Genomic DNA, 19,051 nt, shown 5'->3' on the forward strand with positions numbered 1-19,051 from the left:
GTGGGTGACTGTCTGTCTTTTTGAAGCAACAGCCTACATGCCAGCGTGCGTATCATATTAGATAGTATCTATTACAGCAATGAAATTACCCTCAGTTAATTTGATTTGGATAATATTAGGCTAATAGAAGTGCAGGGTGCTCTGTGCTGAATATGAATTGAGTGAGCAGAATTATACATTCACATGGCACACAGCCAAAACCTTTGGATGTGACGAGCTGGATTTCAAGGTTTCCGGCCTTTCTTCCTCCGCCCTCTCGCTTTCTCTTTCTCTTACACACTTGACACAAGTGAGTACAATAAATACAAGAGCAGCCATGCTTACAGCAATGATAACATCTGTCACAAAGTTAAATTGATTATTTTAGTCTGGAACGCTTAAGACGTATAATAACGTGATTACAAACACCACTCACCTCCAGGGAAAAATAATGAATTTCTTGGAAACCTATGGATCAGTTTTTGGTGAAATTTGTGTGCAATATTCTTGAGATGTTTTTGTGTCCATGAGGGCTATTAGTATTCTGTAAACAAGACAGATTAAGTCCTGTGAGACGAACCCGACCCAAATTAAGTCTTAAGTGGAATGTTTACAAAACTACAAGGCGTTTGAACTTCAGTTTTTGTATTTGAGGTTCCTTAAAGTTCTTTGGGGAATCCTCCTGATAAATGATAGCTTTACTTTTCATTTAGCAGCATCTTTAGGCGTCTGTTTGGCAACCCACCATGTCACCATTAGTTTGTCAACCAATGTCTTAAAAGTTGTGCAAGTTGGTAGTATCATGTCGCGCTTTAATCGACCAAACGAAAGAGGCACAAACAAAGTTACTTAACTTAGTTATTAAATTGTTGATGTGGGAGAGGCGCTTGTGTTGTAGCCTCTCTGCTGCAATGAATTAAAGTCCAGATTATTGTAATTTTCCAGGGTGTTCTGGCTAAAACAGTCCCCAGTGTAGTGAGCACCAATATAAAGGTTCCATGAGATACCATGTCAGAAATAGTGCCTCAATCCTAAATGATATTGCTTTAATATAATCCGCCTATCGCCGTGTGTCAGCTGAGATTGGCACAGCACCCCCTGCGACCCTCATATGTGGAGGGTAAAGCAACAGAAAATGGATGGATGGATTATTGTTCAGTAGGGTAATTGTACTGCTCTGGTATGTGTGTTGTGGTGTTATGTGAGGGACACTTTTCTCTGGCTATAAAGCTGCCGCATCACATCACAAAAGAGTCTACCATGTTTACCTGAGTGTTGGATATGAATTCACCTGGTTGGTGGTGGACCTCACGTTGGTCTCCACCCTCCTGTCTTTAAGTCCAGCTGATAACAGATCTATCTATCTATCTATCGATCTATCTATCTGTCTATCGATCTATCTATCTGTCTATCAATCTATCTGTCTATCTATCTATCTATCTATCTATCTATCTATCTATCTATCTATCTATCTATCTATCTATCTATCTATCTATCTATCTATCTATCTATATATCTATCTTTCTATCTATCTATCTATCTATCTATCTAGATTGCTACGAGTGCCACACCGCCTCTCAGTAAAAAGCTGTTTTTGTCTTTTTGTGTGTGTGTGTGTGTGCGTGTGTAAAAATCCATTAAGCTATTGATTCATGCAGCATGTGGCACAGCAGATACTGAGCCCTCCTTTTAACTAAATGAAGTAAACACTTGCGATTTAACCAGGTTGAACGTTAAATTATTTTCCATGCACCTGAATGAAATTAAGTATTAGTAAGCCTTCTCCATATGTTTAATATTAGTTCTGCAGAATGCACCTTTGGCATGAATATTAGGTTGCTTTTAATAAGTAGGTGTAGCAAGAAAAAGGAGGGAAATGTGATATTGATAAAGAATAGAAAGGAAAGGAAAGGAGGTAGCACACCTTTGTGTTCGCTGTGCCCTGAAGCTATTGTACATCATGGCAAACCCACTTCAAAGCAGCGGCATAAGCTACCACACACATACTCACATAAATTATGCAAATAACACACATACATGTTGCTTGTATTTTTTACATTTGTGTCATTGCTCACATTTGTATTTGAAAATAATTCAAGATCTTCATCATCATTCTCCTGAGGGTGGAACCTTTGTAGGACAAGCTGAGGTTCGTCACCATAATCGATCCCAAAAGACAACTACTACACACTCACTCTAGCTCTCGTTTGTGGCGAATACGATTTGTGCACATATGTTCCACATAGTTGTAACCTAGTTCACCAAGTAACCTAGCAACACTGTCTGTGATTTGCATCTGTGGACTTACTGTAGCTGCAGCTTGTTCTGCCATGTGCTGTATGTACAGTATTCTGAAGTGCTACGTGTCGGCTGCTGAAACAATCTGTCACACTGTAATTTGTGCGTTACTTCTCTTTCTGATTTTGTTTGCTCTGAAATGCGTCCTGTCGTGATTTTCCTCCTTCCCTGTGATCACCTGTCAGTCAACCGCGGCTCCACAACTTCATCAAGTGCTTGCGTTTCAGCAGGTATTCCTTTTGTCTTCAATCGTACCTGTCCCTTAGCTGACCTTGTGGGTTTGCATTACGAGCAGCTGTCACCCAGTGACCATAAAGACGTCACTTAAAAAACAAGATTGAGCATTGCACTCCTGTGACATTGTCTGCCTCACAATGGACAGTAGATCTCATCTTTATTCTTCCACACATATGTCATTCATCTCAAGTTTTGCCTCTGATTTTCTTTTTCACTCATGCTCTCATACTTGTAGTCTCTGCGACCTGTAAACACTCTCTGACGTGTAAAATCTGTTTTGTTCTCCTTTAAACACTTTGTCTTCTTCACGCTGGCAAAGTTGACATTTTTTTTGGCAGCAACCAAAGTGTGTTGTGTTTGTGGAGAGAGAGTGAGAATGTGAGCAAAAGATGATAATTGATAATCATCCATGGCTGCAAAAACAGAAAGAGAACACTGGTGTGTCTGCCAGTTTAAAAAACACAACGGCAAAGCTGAGGAGGCGAAGTTATTCCCAAACCAAATTCCTAAATGAAAACGTATTCTCGACTTCAGATAAGATTCTGTTGACTGTGACTGACTTTTGTTTGGTCGCTAATAATACACGTGATAGTCAGTCAGTACGTTATAATTGTGTCAGTATCTTCATACTAGACACGCTTCTAGGCTATATGTTTTAGGTATTTAAGGTTTAAAAGAGAGAGTGAGAAAAGCAAGAAATGGAAGCAGTGACCAGTGATATGAGGCAAAAAGGAGAGGGGAACACATAGCTAGGGTTTCAGCTGAAAATGCAGAGTGATGTCCACATTAGAGTGTGAGAGCTGCAGCTTGTGTTTTGCAGGATGAGCCCTCTCTCCTGCAGAAGGTTACCGGCACTCTCTATCTCCACCACAGTCCTCTCATCCTACGTGAAGTGCAGAGAGAAAACACAGGCCAATTACTAACAAGCAACACTCTGCTAAGTGATGTTGGTATTTTCCCTCTCATTAAGTCACAGTCAGACGCCCTCTCAGGCTGTTTTCAGTGGCACAAACATACAGCTACAACGTATGCTTAATCTGTTTCGTCACTTTCACTATATCAAAGCAATGGATATTTGAGATTACACCACATATGCTTTTTTTTTTTTACACGTGAACTTCATTTTGAGGGCCATGACGTGATCCGCAAAAAAAAAAAAAACGTGCAGCAAGAGTTCTCCGTGTTAGCGAGCTGGTAGGAAAGGATTGGAAGTGAAAGAATGGAAGATAAGGGAGAAGGAGACGTGGAAGGATAAAAAGGAGTTTGTGGATGAGAACGCTAAGAGATGGAAAAACAGGGCAAGAGGAGGAGGAGACTGGGAGATTGCCCCCTCGGCACTCTTCAATTTTACCCGTATGATGGGAACATATTTCCCCTGTGCTGTGGCCATCATCTCTCTCTCTCTCCTTCTCTCTCACCTTCTGTATCTCTCTCTCTCTGTCTCGCACACACACACACGGTCTCTCATACTCTCTGCCTCTCGCTTTTGTATTTACTCTTAATCCTTCTTGCTGCATTCCTGCTCCGTTCTCCCCGTCTGTCACTCTTCACTACTCCTCATTGGCATCTCGAGATACAGTCCATTGTCAGCCACCTAAACCTATTTTTATGCCCAGATTGTGCATGTGGGCGCACATTAGTACATGCACTGCCATGTTTGTAGATTGACATGTGCCAATTCCCACTTCATCTTCATTGAAAATGGATAAGAAAGATTTTTCTTTATACTTTCACTCATTTCATGTATTCCATGTTGGAGTGATGACCTCTGCACTGAAATGTCCTTTTTTTTGCAGTTGACCCTTGAAATGTTCCTCGTTTCCCTTGATTCTCTTGATTCTTTCAGGATTATGATGGGTTAACAGTTACCCGGCTGCCACAGAAGTGTGTGTGTGGCGTGTGGAAAAATGAAAATAGATCATTCATGGCTAAAAGCTGAGAGGCACAAATGAATCCTTCTGCCAGATTCCCAGCATCCATGTTTTTCTGGCTGATGATGATGGAAGTGGACGCCAACACGCAGCTGAGCCAGCCCTATTATTTCCCATCCCCATATTTACACATCTCACTATAGTCTGTCCTGCTCAGTATTATGGATGTACAGAGCTTCCGTGATTCATATAGCAAATCTGTGCTGGTACATATGGAAGAAGATACCAGACTAATGAAAACTTTGTCATTGTTTGACTTGACTTCTATAGTGTACAGGAAGAATACAAGAAGGTGAACAGCGCTGTTCACCTTCTTGTATTCTTGAATGAGTCGACATATCTGCCCCTGACCATGCTGCAGCTCGGTTCATTGTATCAGCAGTCGAACAGCTGCTGTTCCAGCACACAATATCACTGCTGCACAATGTCAGCCCGAATCAGCAAAAGCCAAGATTGTGGCTGTATAGTCCAAATGATTGTCTTCCATTGTCCTCTATTGCTGCCTGGAAGCCAAAAAAAAAGAAAAAGGAAAACGATTTTAACCAGCAATTCTTTACATATTACATGTACATTTTTGGAGAAGTTAGAGTCACTCAGCCTAATTATTATTTTACACTACGTTTTTAACGTATTCACTGAAAGTGATGTCATTTCACCGTCAGCAGGTTCATCCCTGCTCGACTTATTCACAGTTTATGGTTTCACATGAATATTAAAATACATCTACAGCAAAAACACTTGTCACGATTACTCTGCTGAGGGGAGCATTTGTTCCCACAGCTCCACCTCCTCAACCGTCAACAACTTTATTTATTGATGGCTATCAGCATGTGAAGAGGATTTCAACAAATCATTTTAAAACGGTTTCAGACATAAATTACCAGTCTTAGCGTTGTCGTTATGGTTTTATTTGTTCCCCCCGGCAGACTTATGTCGGCACAATAAGAGCCTCAAAAATAAAACGTGTCTTTATATGAAGTATTATCACTGAAAGTTGTTTTGATGATTTCATAGCGCATAAACCCAGGCTAAATATTTTCTCTACGGCTTAATTTGTGTGTGAGGTTTTTTTATTTTTTTTTAGACATGAATTTACAGTATTTCACCCTGTGATCCACTACACGCAGAGACAGCAGCGAGCGGACGGACCCAGCTGTTAGCAAAGTGGGTCAGAGCAGCTGCAATAATCACATTAATATTTCAAATGAAACCGCTCCAGACTGAAGCCTATGTAACAATCATGTTGATGCCAAGCAGTGTTAGACAATGACAGCATGCTGTACAGCGCCAGCTCTCCGCTGAGCTGCTTCTTGCCACACACACAGAAGAAAGAGGGGTGGGTGTTTTTTTTGTTAAAAGACAAATGGAAAGATGGGAAGAAATATCATCTTCAAATCATCTGAAGAGATATCTGAAAACACACAATGTTGTGGGGACCTAAATCTGTTTAAACAGTCACATTATTAGGACTTGACTTCCTTATAGGGACAAAAAGCAGGATTAAGATTAAGCCAGTAGTAATCATGGTTAAGTTAAGGGGAAGTAAGTCTCCAGGAAATGAATGGAAGTCAATGCAGTGTCCTCTGAAGTCCCGAAAACCAGTGTGTGTGTTTGTGTGTGTTCAAAACGCATCGTACCCTTAGGTATCTGACAGGAAGAGGAAGAGGAGTGAACACTGATGGATGACAGATCCATAGAGGCCATGAGATGAAAAATGGAAACAAACTTTGTAATTAGGGAAGTAATGACAAGCAGAGAGTCAGATGGACTGACAGGTTGAAAAAAAAAGAAAGGATGGGAGATAGCATAGAGAGTCTCGTGTGAGTAAGAGAGAGAGAGAGAGAGAGAGATGACAAGGGGATGGTTAGAAGTAGGTCATGAGAGAAGACTGGGAGGAGAGGGAGACGTGTGGAGTGATGGATAAAGAGAAACAAATGAGGAAGAGTGAGACCCAACTTTCAGCTCCTCTTTTTCTACTTCTTTTCTACTTCTTTTCACTTGCCCGTCTGTGCAGACGCACGTGGGAGTCAATTGAGCGCGTGCACGCACACACAGCCACGCAGACGGGCGTGAGCGTGTCACTGTGATTGACATTTCCTGGCCGGCAGTCTGCTCCAAAGCCGAGCACGTCGTAATAAACAGAACGTGGTTTAATATAGTCCTCCAGGCACAGCAGCGCTGTTCACATTGACGGCTATTCATAAACAGGGACACACAGTGTGACACACTGTCTCGACAAGCTGCTTGGTGTAGTACTTGTACTTCAAAACTCAGATCACAGGTAAAAAGAGAGAAAATAAATCCGTACATGAAGGTGTGAAATCTGATTCACATCTTTTACAATTGGGCTTAAAAATAAACATCCATCGCTAATGCATTTTTGGTATGAAATCAGTGTAGTATCTGTATTTATAGGGTTTACATTAGAAGAGAGTAATAAAAAATACTAAATAGTTATAGTCTGATGATGTTTTCAGGGGGATTACGAGACATGTGTTTGTCATTATATTTGTATATCTGACTGTAATTCCTGCTGATGTTGAGGATGAGGATATGCACTGATCATCATCTTACCAGTGTTTTCCAACCAACATTTTCTACTGTTAAAACTTGTCATGTTTCCTTTAAACGTCATATTACCTTTAACCTTTGAAAACAAGACACTCCACTTATACCCGGTGTTACACTGTGTTCATGCTCAAACACTTCTACATACATGACTCTCACTCTCGTTTTTGTTTTTTGTTTTTTTTTATAAAACATTGAACTATAGGTGGTTTATTTCACGTGTCAGCAACAGGCAGAGATTGAGAGTGAAATTGTGTCTGCTTGAGGAAAGTACCTGAGAACCATCACATGATGCAAATAACAAGCAAACCTTGGCTGAAGGTTCTTTCACTTCCGTGTCCAGAGACTAGTATCCATACTTTTGTAAAAATACTGGCAGTGTTGTTATCACATCATGTTCATTTTATGTCTTTATATAATAAACCTAAACATTGTCAATATTTTTAAGTAAGAGCAAAAGTCTGACAGGGAAAAAACAAACATTGGAACTTGATGTGTTGCAACTGCAATGTGGCGTGGTCCGTCCTGGTGCCCCAGCTGTCTAGAAACTGTCCACGGTAGGGATGCTGACTTAGAGTGGGCCGTCGTCACGGCTACACCAATGACATGGCAGTATGTGGGGGAGCCTTTTTTTTTGGTGGCTCTCATTCACCCAGTCAAGGCAAACAAGCCACGCTCAATTTACTGATTATCCCAGCATCTGTCCCTTATCTCTCATTTCTGTGCGAGAGCCGGCAAAGTCGAGCACAAACACAGTTGCAGGAGCAGAGAGAATCCCTTCCAGGCGAACAGCTTAATTCTGGCTCACATCGAGTAGTTTCAACTCAGTTAAATCAAAATCGAGAAAAGATGGAAATTGCTTGTGTGTGTTGTAAAACAGCTTGTGTGCATGTGATTCATTATTCACTCATTCATCGTTGGCTATTGTGGTTAATAGAGGATGTGATTATAGCAGCAGCAATTAATGCCAGTCCAATAAAATACATGATGACCACATTTACAGTGTAATTACAGTTTAGTCATCCACGTGACACAAAGGCAGCACACATTCTGCTCAGTTTTATTTACAGCAGCCAGTGTGTCCTGGTGATAAGGTTTACTTTGAGGTTTACTTTGTGCCCCACATTTGCTGCAGCTTACCGGAGTGTATTTATTTCATTTCCTGTCCCATCTTCTCCTGCACCTTTATCCTACAGTGGCTTCAGCAGGGTTTGGGTTTCTGCCTGGCCACCTGGATATTGTGTGTAGTCAAAATGTGAAATGGGTCTGTAATTAGTTGCACAGATGCTTGCGACTATGCCCGGACAGACAGCAGGGAATGCTTGGTTGATAAATACAACGATTAATGGCAGAGAGGAAGAGGACTGCTAAATGGGAGTGCAAACTGAAGAGACGATGTGAGAGAAGGAGAAAAAGGGCTAATATTCTTGATTTATCAGCCCGACTGCCTCTGAGACAGATGAGAAGAAGAAAGCTGTCCGTGGCCATTTATTGTCGCCTGCGGGATAAATGCTCTCTATTGCACTGTTTGTCTTTGGTTGGGTAAAAAAAATGAAGTGTGGCATCAATAAAAATGTTAATCGCATACAGGAAAAAAGAAAAATCACTTTCAATTTGTGGACGTCAATCAGTCTAAAGAGGCAGATTCATTTGCATGCCGTGCTTTGAATTACTCTCGGCTGCACCCCGACCTTTGTGTCTCCCATAAACAAACAGTATAGTACAGCACAAGGTTGTCAAAATAGCTGCATGTACCTGTATCCACTCAAAATCCTATCTTTAAAGTATGAAACCACTGTTTTCATGTCATTACTTTTCACATAAATCAATCATGTCGTCTTGTGTACGTCGTGTGGTTTTCCTCGTAAAAGAAAAATTAACTGATAGCGAAAGTAAACATTTATTTTATTTTTCTTCATACCATACCAAGATGTAAAATCTAAAATAACTTTAATGGTCTCCCTTTGTGTGTCTCTAGGTGAGACCGGTGCAGCCCTGTCACGCCCACAGCGCCCCCTTTCGGCCCGGACGGCCCACCATGGTCCGGCGCCTATGAAAGGGTACCATGTCAGCCGTAGCATGTCTCAGCATTCCTCTGGTGGTGGCCCCTGCCATTGCTCACCTGAGGACTGCGATGGCCCAGGCAGAGAGTACTACCAGGGCCACAGTGACGGCCACTATTACCCTCCAGGAGGTCCAGCTGAGGCCCTGGCACTGGAAAGGCATCATTCCCACTCCCACTCCCACTCTCACTCCCACGGTCACTCTGGAGGCGGCACATTCCCCCGTTCCCAGCACCCACCTCTGCAGTCATTTGACTCTTGTGAAGAATGCTTGTCTTCAGGCCATGGAGGCAAGATGCATCGCATTCCCCCAAACCTGATGGACCAGTTTGAGAAGCAGGTGCCCTTTCATCCCGATGGCTTCCACACCCTGCAGTACCAGCGCACCGCTAGTGGGGGCGCTGAGCCACGCAGTGAAAGCCCCTCCCGCATCCGTCACCTGGTCAACTCCGTGCAGCGTCTCTTTGCCAAGTCCCATTCCCTGGAAGCACCATCCAAACGGGAATACAATGGCACAAGAGGAAGTGGTGAGAGAGACTACCGTGGTGAAAGAGGAGGAGGAGGAGGAGGCCACAGGAGTGGAGGGGAGGATGGTGGAGGCCACTACTCGGGCCACCAGTCTCGCTCTACCAGGAGGAGCAAGTCTCGAGAGCGTAGCAAGAGTGGAGACTCACGACACGAGTCGGGCAGACGCCACCGCAGCAGGACAGCGGGCTGGTGGAGCTCTGATGATAACCTGGACAGTGATAGCAGCTTCCTGGTTAGCGGAGGCAGACGAGGGTATCCCAGTGGACACGAGAGCCTCGATGCCGCCATCCAGGAGCTTACCATGAAGAAGCCCAAGGAACGCGGCGGGGGTGGACCGGGGCCAGGGGAGTGCATGGCGTGCACCACAATGGCTTTGGCCGGGACTGAAGGAGGGGGACACCATGGGCACCATGGGCACTCTCTGAAGAGGAGCACATGGTCAGCCATGACAGTGAGTCAAGCAAGGGAGGTGTACCCTTCCTCCAGGGGAGGAGCCTACAACAAAGCCCTTGTTCCCATGGAGAGCAAGCTGAAGGAGAGGAGTTTCCACTACCTGCAGGTATGCCTGCATGATGACCAATATGGGTGTTGATGTGTACTTGTATGTGTGTCTTTGTGAGAACCAAAAACATTTGTTGTGTGAAGAAACCTTGGTACTGTCAATCAGTACATCTCTAAAATAAGTCAGAAAATCAGCAAAAAAAGCAGCCCTAGATTCAGAGGATTAAGTAGCCACCTGAGCGACACCACGCACCATTTCAGTGTTTTTGCTCTGAGTCAAACTATAATGACTCTCACCCACACACACACACACAGATCTGATGTCTCTATACTGCAATATGTCTCTGAATGTAAGTCATCTTCCTTCTACCCTTTCACTCACTGTGTATGAATTCCCTAAAATGAAAAGCTAATATCTGTTACACTGTACATACAGAGGCAGCTGAGCTGAGGGAGCATGCACACACACACACACAAACAAGCACTCACGGAAACTTCCAGCTGTGCTGAGGTAGCTCTGCCTTGCAATGCTGTGTTTCTACGGAAACAGCAGGTAGCCACAGAAGTCCCTGGTGTTTTTTTCCAACACTCATCCTTTAGATGCAGCTGAGGTCTGCTGATAGAAGACACAGTGAGAGCAGGGCTGTGCCTATTAGTGTTTTCAAACGACAATCACCCCCCCACACACATGCACACAATTTGCCTCTGTGCCTTAGGCAACCATAGCATTCCTACGTCAGGACATTAAATGAAATTCCCCGGCTTCCCCAGCTTCTCTGATATCTTCAGGTGTCAAGCTCCCTTTTGTGAAGATGGGTGAGAATGTGTGGTGTGCATTTTGTACCTGTGCTCAGTTGCACTGAAGTCAGACAGACTGATGTTTGCCATCAGAGCTGGCAGCTTCCTGGAGCTGCCGATATAGAGCTGTTCAGGTGCACTCCGCTCGAACCGAACCTCAGGAAACCCGGAGCACAGGGTGTAGTTTTGAAGCAATATCGTCAAACTGAAAGCAGAATTTCAGCTGTAAAACAGCTCCATCTTGAATATTTGCAGCCAGATTGGTACAGATAAAGACTTGATATACCAAGTATACTACATATATCTATATATATATATATATATATATATATATATATATACATATATGTGCATGTGTACTGTGTATATATATACATATATACGGATAATACCATGATCACAAGACTACATTTATATAATGACCACATGGCCTAACATGCTCTTGAAATTGTTTATTTTGGTGGTCTAATTTGCACCTGTATTGCTTTGTTTCTGACCACAACAGAATGCCAAACAGTTGCTAATGCTGCTCAACAGCTGTTGTATATACAGTATACATTTAACAGGTGTCAAAAATGTTATTTCTATCTTGCATAAAAATGGCAAAATCATTGCATTCTAACAATCCTCAGTATGGGTGTTTGTCCACACCAGACACTTCGTCATGACAATAAAGTATTTTAACAAACCCTGACAAGCTTGATAGAGGAAATAAGAAGTTCAACCATCCATTAATATAAAAAAAACAAAAAAAAAGGTTACATTCTACAAAGACATACTGAGGTAGTTTGATGTTGTTGTTTTTCATGAAATACTGATTTGTTTATACAAGATTATCCTGAAAAGTTCACACCAGGCCACTAAGTGAAAAACAACTGAAGTCTGAATCACTGTGGTCAAAGACAAGTGGACATGTCTAAGGTTTTCTCTCATGGTGTCAAAGACAATCACAATGTGCGGCATCAGAACCTGGTGCTCTCTACTCTCTAAGCCTCTCGCTTCCCCTTCAGTCTGTGTCTGATAGATAAGAAACGAGAAAAACAAGAATATGGAGTGAAAGTGAAACGGAGACCGAAAAAAACAGAGAGAGAGAGAAAGAAAATGAGAGACAGGGGTGGGTGGGTGAAGAGTACGATGGAGGGATGCAGAAATAGCAAAGCAAGCTCAGGGATAGAAATGAGATAAAGGAGGTGATGATAGCCAAGGGGCGAAGTGAGAGGAGGAGTGAAAGAGCAGGAAGAGAAAATGAGAGAGATAGTGGAAGGCTACGGGGATCAGGAGATTAGGCTGAATCATCTTTTTAAGTGATGACCTCAAAAACACACACTCAGCTGGATGCCGAACCGTGGGGGCTTGGTTCTGTGTGTGTGTGTGTGTGTGTGTGTGTGTGTGAGGCTGTACACCTCACAGTATTTGCAAAAACAGTAAAGAAAGATTTGTTGTTTTTTGTGAACAATTACTTTAGTAAGCCACCACTACAGTTGACACCTGACATTGAAATGCACCATAAATGCAGATCCTGTGACCACATATGATCAGTTGTGGCGTATTCAAATACACACTTAACAACATGATGTGTTTGTGTGTGGCATTTTAAGATCTACAGCTCCCATTAGTATTTTAGTATTTGCCAAAAACATAGTGTCGATATCATTGATAAGTTCCATTTCCACTCCCATGTCAATTTTTTTTCACCATTTTATCAAAAAAACAACAACTTTGTTCTTAATAGAGACATTGACCCACCTCATTCCCATCCATGGTTTACTATTACTGGATGTTGCATCGAGAAATATCACATTTTAAAAGGGAAATATTAGCAATTACCTTGGTAAATGTAGTATACCATATGCCAAATAGTATGTTATTTACCTAAATACAAATGTCGCAGTTGCAACCTGGGAGTGTCACATTTAATAGCTTTGATCTACATTTACTGAGGTGTCATCTCAAGCTAAAAACAAAAAAAACAACAATCTCAGGATATGGAAGCATCATGTTGCAGGTTTTACTTGAGGGCTGCTGTGGTTATCTGCCTTTAATTGTGTTATGTTTCTAGTTTCCTGAGTCTTGAGCGTGTGTGCGCGTGTGTAGTGTTCTCATCTCATCAGTCTCTTTTCCTCTTTCCTAAAATCTACTCTCTTGCCTCTCTCATCTCGTCACCTTGTACAGTACATCGGTCTGCCCCCCATGCCTCTCTGTCTTTTTTTGCTCCGTCCGTCTGCTTTTGGCTTATGATGCTCTTCTTTCTCTGTGTCAGTGTTTCTCCAGCTGTCAGAGTTTCGCTCTCCCTGTAAGTCCCTTTTGTCCCTTTCTTTCTTTCCCTAACATCATCACCCATGTGCATGTATGCGTGAGAGAGTGTGTTGTGCACTGTGTGTGTGTGTGTTTGTGTGGTCCCATTGTGTGCACGAGCATGCTGGAGCCATTTCTGTTGTTGTGTTACTTTTTACAACACAGCGCTGTGTGCCAGGACTGGTCGTCTGAATCATGACTGTCCTTCTGTTTGAGGTGTGAAATATTTTTCAGTGACGAAATATATTTCTTTTTCGAGAAGTTGTCAAAAAAGAAAAAAAGAAAAAAAAAAGATAGCAGATATTGGGAAGAAACTGCCAACTGTGCAGTGACAGCAATCCTCAATATCTCAACTCTAATTAATTCACAGTGCGATGAATTGCTCTTCCCTCCAACAGTCAATGTAGATGAAGAATGCAAACTCATGTCAGCTCTGTGTTTAATCCATTTACGGAGATTCGTATTAACCTGACAACCATGTGTCTGCTCCACATGGTTGTACTCTTGTACCCACTTGATGTTGTATTTTCCGATCAAACATCCGCCGTCATTTTTAGATGAAAATCTTTATGCAAATGTGCCTCAGGTCCCTTCAGAAGACTGGGCAGGTGGATATGGCAGCGGTGGAGGAGCCGATACTGGAGGGGAGATCCCTTGTCGTCGCATGCGGAGCGGCAGCTACATCAAGGCCATGGGCGATGATGACAGTGCCGACTCAGACACCAGCCCCAAAGCTTCGCCCAAGTCCACGCTGATTGCTCAGAGGGAGGCGTTTAGACGATCTATCAGCATGGATCAAAGGTAAAATGTATGGAAGGATGTATTTGGAGTTATTGACCAGTGATTCCATAATAACCTTTCAGCATAATGAGAGATAATGGCACCTTCTCCTGACTCTTCTTAACTCATGTTAGTTCAGGCGCCACATACAGTGCAATTTGAATTCAACAAGTGTGCTGGAGCAGTAAAATAATTGCATAATAGCATTTAGTCACAGGTATCTGGGACACACACACACACACACACAAAGATTTCACATTATGATTAGATTGTAATCATAATGTGAAATTGTACATTTGACACCCCCTGATATAAAACATGTTTCTGTGACATTTAAGTTGATAGTTGTGGTTATTACGTTGTTAGGGTAGATTTTTAAAGGCTATTAAAAATGTGAGACAGAGAAACAACAAGAAGCGGAGAATTCTACACACGTCACAATAGAAATAAAGACGTGTGTCATATGTCTGATGCAGGTACTCGTGTAAACAATGCACTGATTCCTACCCCAACAGCCGAACCACGCCCAAAACCCACACCCGCTCCCGGAGTTACACGCGCTCGCTGACCAGCTCGCAGGTAACCAGTCGTTTATAGCGATAAATGTTAATATTTCCACCAAGTACCGTGGTCTGTAACTTGAGTCTTCATCTGTCTGCTGCAGCTGGGAGACACTTTGAACCGTCAGTTTGAGGCCGTGTGTGAGACCATGTTCGGGGAGGTGGAGTCTCAGGCTGTGGAGGCTCTGGATCTTCCGGGTGTGTTCCGCACTCGCAGCCACAGCTACGTCCGCGCCATCCAGGCCGGCTGTTCCCAGGACGATGACTGTCTCTCTGTCTTCTCCATGTCAGGCCCCCAGGGAAGCATGAAGGGCGGGGCTGGTGAGCATGCATGTGTGTGTGTGTTGCAGTCTGTAAACGTTGGTTGGGTGTGCGTGAGTCTTAGAGACATGTGTGTCTGGTTTCTTTGGGATGACTCGTTGGTGAGAGACACAGTAAGGTAGCCAGTGAGAGAAGGCACTTTGACAGCTTGTGCCTGCTTGCCTTGACAGAACCAAGGCTCTGCATAGTTGCATCGTGTGAATCCTTTTTCTTTCTTTTTTGTACATTCCTGCCTCTTTTCCTTCTCTGTTCCTTTTATCTCTGTATCTTCATCTCCCCCTTGTCCCTCTCTGCAGCACTTGTGCTGACTGTATGTATATGTTTGCATGCTGTAAGCATAGTTTTGGGTCCGTGTTGCTGTGCATGCAGTTTGTTTTCTGTCACCTCTTGTCTCTGTATCTCATCTCATCCGTTACCCTCCCCTGTGTGATGGCACGTTTCTGCGTCTCAGTAATAGCGACAGGAACATTTGTGATCATGATGATAGCTCAGTGTCCCCAGCTGCTGCTTCTGTCTTTCTGTCTTCCTGTCTTTCTGTCTTGGCATCATTACATGTCTTTAGTTTGTCCCTCCCGTTCTCTCTCTCTCTCCCCCTCTGTATGTTGTGTGTGTGTGTTTGCTTACATCTGTTCGTACAATACCGCAGAGCCACTTAGGGCCTCGCAGGACTCAAATTTCCAAGCTTAGCAAAATTCCCCCAGAGATTTATTAAAGTGCTACATATACTTGCAATACACACACATACACACGAATCAAAACTCACATGTGCTGACATTTGTATAATTTACATGCCTACACACACACATACCGAAAAAGACTGTTTCTTGGGTGTTACTCCGTGTGTGTCGTGAGGGGGAAGAGACAGAGTCAGTTCTCGTCTTTTTAATACTTCTCATGAAATTGCTTTATGTTCCTCAGAAGCAGAGTTAAGTTAGCTCTCTCCTGTCGTCTCTGTCATGTCCGTCTCCTCCACCACTTTGCTCTCTGCGCCTCACTGAAATTCACTCCATATATTAACTTAGGATAAAAATAAATCATGAGCTGCATTTACAAATCTTTTTGGTCCCACTGACATGATTTCCTAGTGATGTTGTTGTTTCCCTCTCTTTCTCTTTCTACACATAATACTTCCCTCTTTTCACTCTGTCCTCCCTTTCACCTTGTCTTTCCAGTCTGTCCCTCTTATCCATCCCCCCTTCTCCCTGTTTTTATGGTAAACATTTTGCTTTTTAACAGCACACTATGCCTCTGGTCTTTCTTTCTCCCACTCTTCCTACACTTCAGTCTTTCCTTATCGCAAAGGTGCTCCTCCTCCACTTCCACCTCGCATGTCCAAGTCTTCACTCTCAGTGCGGGCCCAGAGCAGCACTGAGTCCACGCAGGATGCCTACTTCCAGAGCAGTGGACAGTTGGTCTCAAGCTCTGGTCGCCCAAAGCAGCACAGCAACTCTGTGGACATGGGCATCTCCGACGGACCGCCAGGTCGCTCCTCCAGGGGAGGCTACTACACCGCCACGGGCCCTGCGCGTTCCAGGCAGCACAGTAACTCGGCAGAGAGCTTAGATGGTGTCAGGGGTTCACGGGAGCTGGTTCCCTACGGAGGGGGCCCGGGAGTTGGAGTGAGAGCCAAACACAGCAGCTCAGCTGACAGTCTTCTGGAGGGTCCACCCAGGCCGGTCAGGGAGCGGGAAAGCAGGATTGGAGGCAGCCTGGGCAAATCCGCCTCTCTGCCTCAGAACAGCTTAGTTCTGAGCAAAGCTGTTGGGCAGGACGATGGTCGCGGTGTGAGAAAGTGGAGTCCATCTATAGCTGTGCAGGTGAGAAATGATGACTGCAGTTTATCTGACCCAAAGATGCACCTTCATCTTGCACATTATGTTCGTTCAACAGTCTAAAGGTAGAATCTGTAACGTTTCTGCATTCAAATACCTTCAAACAACAATACTATTGTTGAGTAGTGTTCTTAATCTATCTAATTTTGGCCACTTTTTAATGACCCCATGTGTTGTTTGTCACAGGTGGACAGCTCAGGAACCCTGTCAGATTCAGAAGGAGAAAGCAAAGCTCTTACACAGGTCCACTCCATAGGGGTCCAAGTGGAGGAAGATAAAAGGTAGGAAAGGAAGTACAACTAAAAGTTAAGTAGGGAAAGAGTATTTTTAAATCTTTCTCCCAACTTGAAATGTGTTTATTTTGCCTGGCATTTGATTTTCTGTAATTATGGACACAAACTAAGATGTTTCTGTTCATTTTCTAATTTGACTTTGCCTCTAAAATGCGTTGCCTCAACAAGACGCTTTGGTCTCCACACTGTGATTTATGTAAATAATCTCCACATATGATTTTTAAAAGCCGCCGTCCCCCACAGCGCAGCCACCTATGGTTGATTTCTCCGTGCGATCCTATTATTTCATTTAACATTTCATCAGACATCACAGCTTGAATTCAGTAACACTGTTCCAAGAATGTCTTGTTTTTTCGTCATTAGGAGCTGTAACCATGACTACAGCAAATCATACACTTGACATGACTTTCACACATGATGCAGCCCTTCTCCTAATTATATCCAGTGCCGTTTACGGGTCAGGCGCGCGCACGCACGCACACACACACACACACGAGATGCAAGCACTCGCAGCTCCGCACAATCTGAAACCTCAAGCAGTGTGCGGACATGCACCTGTTAACAATGTCCCCTACCTCCTGCAATCATCAAAGATGACAGTGGGACGGCGAGAGAGAGAGAAAGGAGGAAGGAAATTTGAGTCACACCTTACACCTCATCGGAAAGCAAAGAAGGATGAGAGGAGGTGGGCTATAACCTTGTAAACACTCACCGCTGAGTCCACTGACATGACATTTGCACACACACTGTTGCGTCATATGCCAGAGGATTTAGCAGGAGTTATGAGAAGAAAAAAAAAAAAAAGTGAAAAGCCTCTTTCGGATTGAAATTAGCGAGTGTGTGAATCGTGACGGGATGTACATGCAGGGCACCACATGTGACAGTTCTTTGTACCTGCTGTCACATGGTGTCAAAAGTAAGATTGACTATTCAACAAAACTGAATATTGATCGAAACGTAGTTACAATCTCGACCTTCGAAAGGTAGAATCGAGAATTACCACGCCCCCAGTGTGATGTCCTGCAGGTGTGCCAGACGGCAAAAACACAGTGTTGGGTGGTTGTAGATATTGTCGCACGACAACGTGTTACCACCTCCCGCTAACCCCTCCCGCTTCTCTGAAATCACCATGCAGTAGCCTTACATCATGTCATGTTAACACCTAGCGTGTTAACCCAGGTCTTGCGTGCCCATTTATACTGATCTGAAGCTGAAGCTAATGAAAACCCCTATGGGCTTGACCTGGGGACGAATGCCAGTTAAAGACTTTCCCATTGGTCAAAAACCAATATAAATCCAGCAGTTAAGTGATTTTTGGTTTGGGAATGGGGCAGTGTCTGCAGTGACAGCATCACCATCATGGCTCAAACAGAAATGTGCGATTTATAGAAGAAGGCGAAACATCTGAGAAAACACTTTTGCATGCGATACTCCCCGTGACTGGATGGCTCTGGGCCTCTGTCTGTGTTGCAGGCGGGCTCGTTTCAAGCGCTCCAACAGCGTGACGGCAAGCGTGCAAGCCGACCTGGACCCTGAGGGCTTCCCAGGGCTCAGCATCGCCGTGCCAACACAGGACAAGAGTCTTCAGTTCGGCTGTTCCTTCCAAAGGCACTCGTCAGAGCCCGAGTCTGCCAGCCAGTACACCGAGTGCCACCGTACAGTGCACACACAGGGACAGTGGGCGCACAGAGAGGTACGGGTTTTTTTTTTTAATATCATGGAACCTGCATTGTCAACAGTTTTCCCTCGTAATGGACAAAAAAGAATAATTTTAAGGGTCAAATGGACAAAGTTATTTGTACATGTGTTTCCTTAAATCTGAACAGTGTAATGACACATAATCAACCTGCCTTCTTTCAGTTATTAATAATTATAAGAATACATAATAATAAAAAAAATATGTACCAATCTCCTAATATGACATTATGAATATCCTTTAAACAGAGTAATATTTTTTTTCCCCCTCAGTTTGTTCATAATGTGCGTTTGTCATACCAGCAAAACAGTGCCACCGCAGAGAAACATCAGCTAATGAAGATGAAACCACACAATAACAGTGTTGTAACA

General features: G+C 43.5%; 1 protein-coding gene across 2 annotated transcripts in view; it reads left to right on the top strand.

The window, feature by feature from the left end:
* dlgap3 (discs, large (Drosophila) homolog-associated protein 3) overlaps positions 1-19,051 on the top strand; it is a 103,393-nt gene that overhangs the window by 75,778 nt on the left and 8,564 nt on the right. The window contains exons 3-9 of one of the 2 annotated variants that reach the window (XM_044052686.1): positions 8,992-10,163; positions 13,785-13,999; positions 14,455-14,557; positions 14,643-14,859; positions 16,144-16,676; positions 16,878-16,972; positions 18,458-18,677. In XM_044052686.1, the coding sequence (XP_043908621.1) occupies positions 9,066-10,163; positions 13,785-13,999; positions 14,455-14,557; positions 14,643-14,859; positions 16,144-16,676; positions 16,878-16,972; positions 18,458-18,677 (2,481 nt within the window). In that variant the 5' untranslated portion in view covers positions 8,992-9,065. The remainder of the gene's footprint in view (positions 1-8,991; positions 10,164-13,784; positions 14,000-14,454; positions 14,558-14,642; positions 14,860-16,143; positions 16,677-16,877; positions 16,973-18,457; positions 18,678-19,051) is intronic. The other variant, XM_044052687.1, reaches the window with a different exon arrangement.

Source organism: Solea senegalensis, linkage group LG20 (assembly GCF_019176455.1).
Source record: "Solea senegalensis isolate Sse05_10M linkage group LG20, IFAPA_SoseM_1, whole genome shotgun sequence".
Taxonomy (NCBI): domain Eukaryota; kingdom Metazoa; phylum Chordata; class Actinopteri; order Pleuronectiformes; family Soleidae; genus Solea; species Solea senegalensis.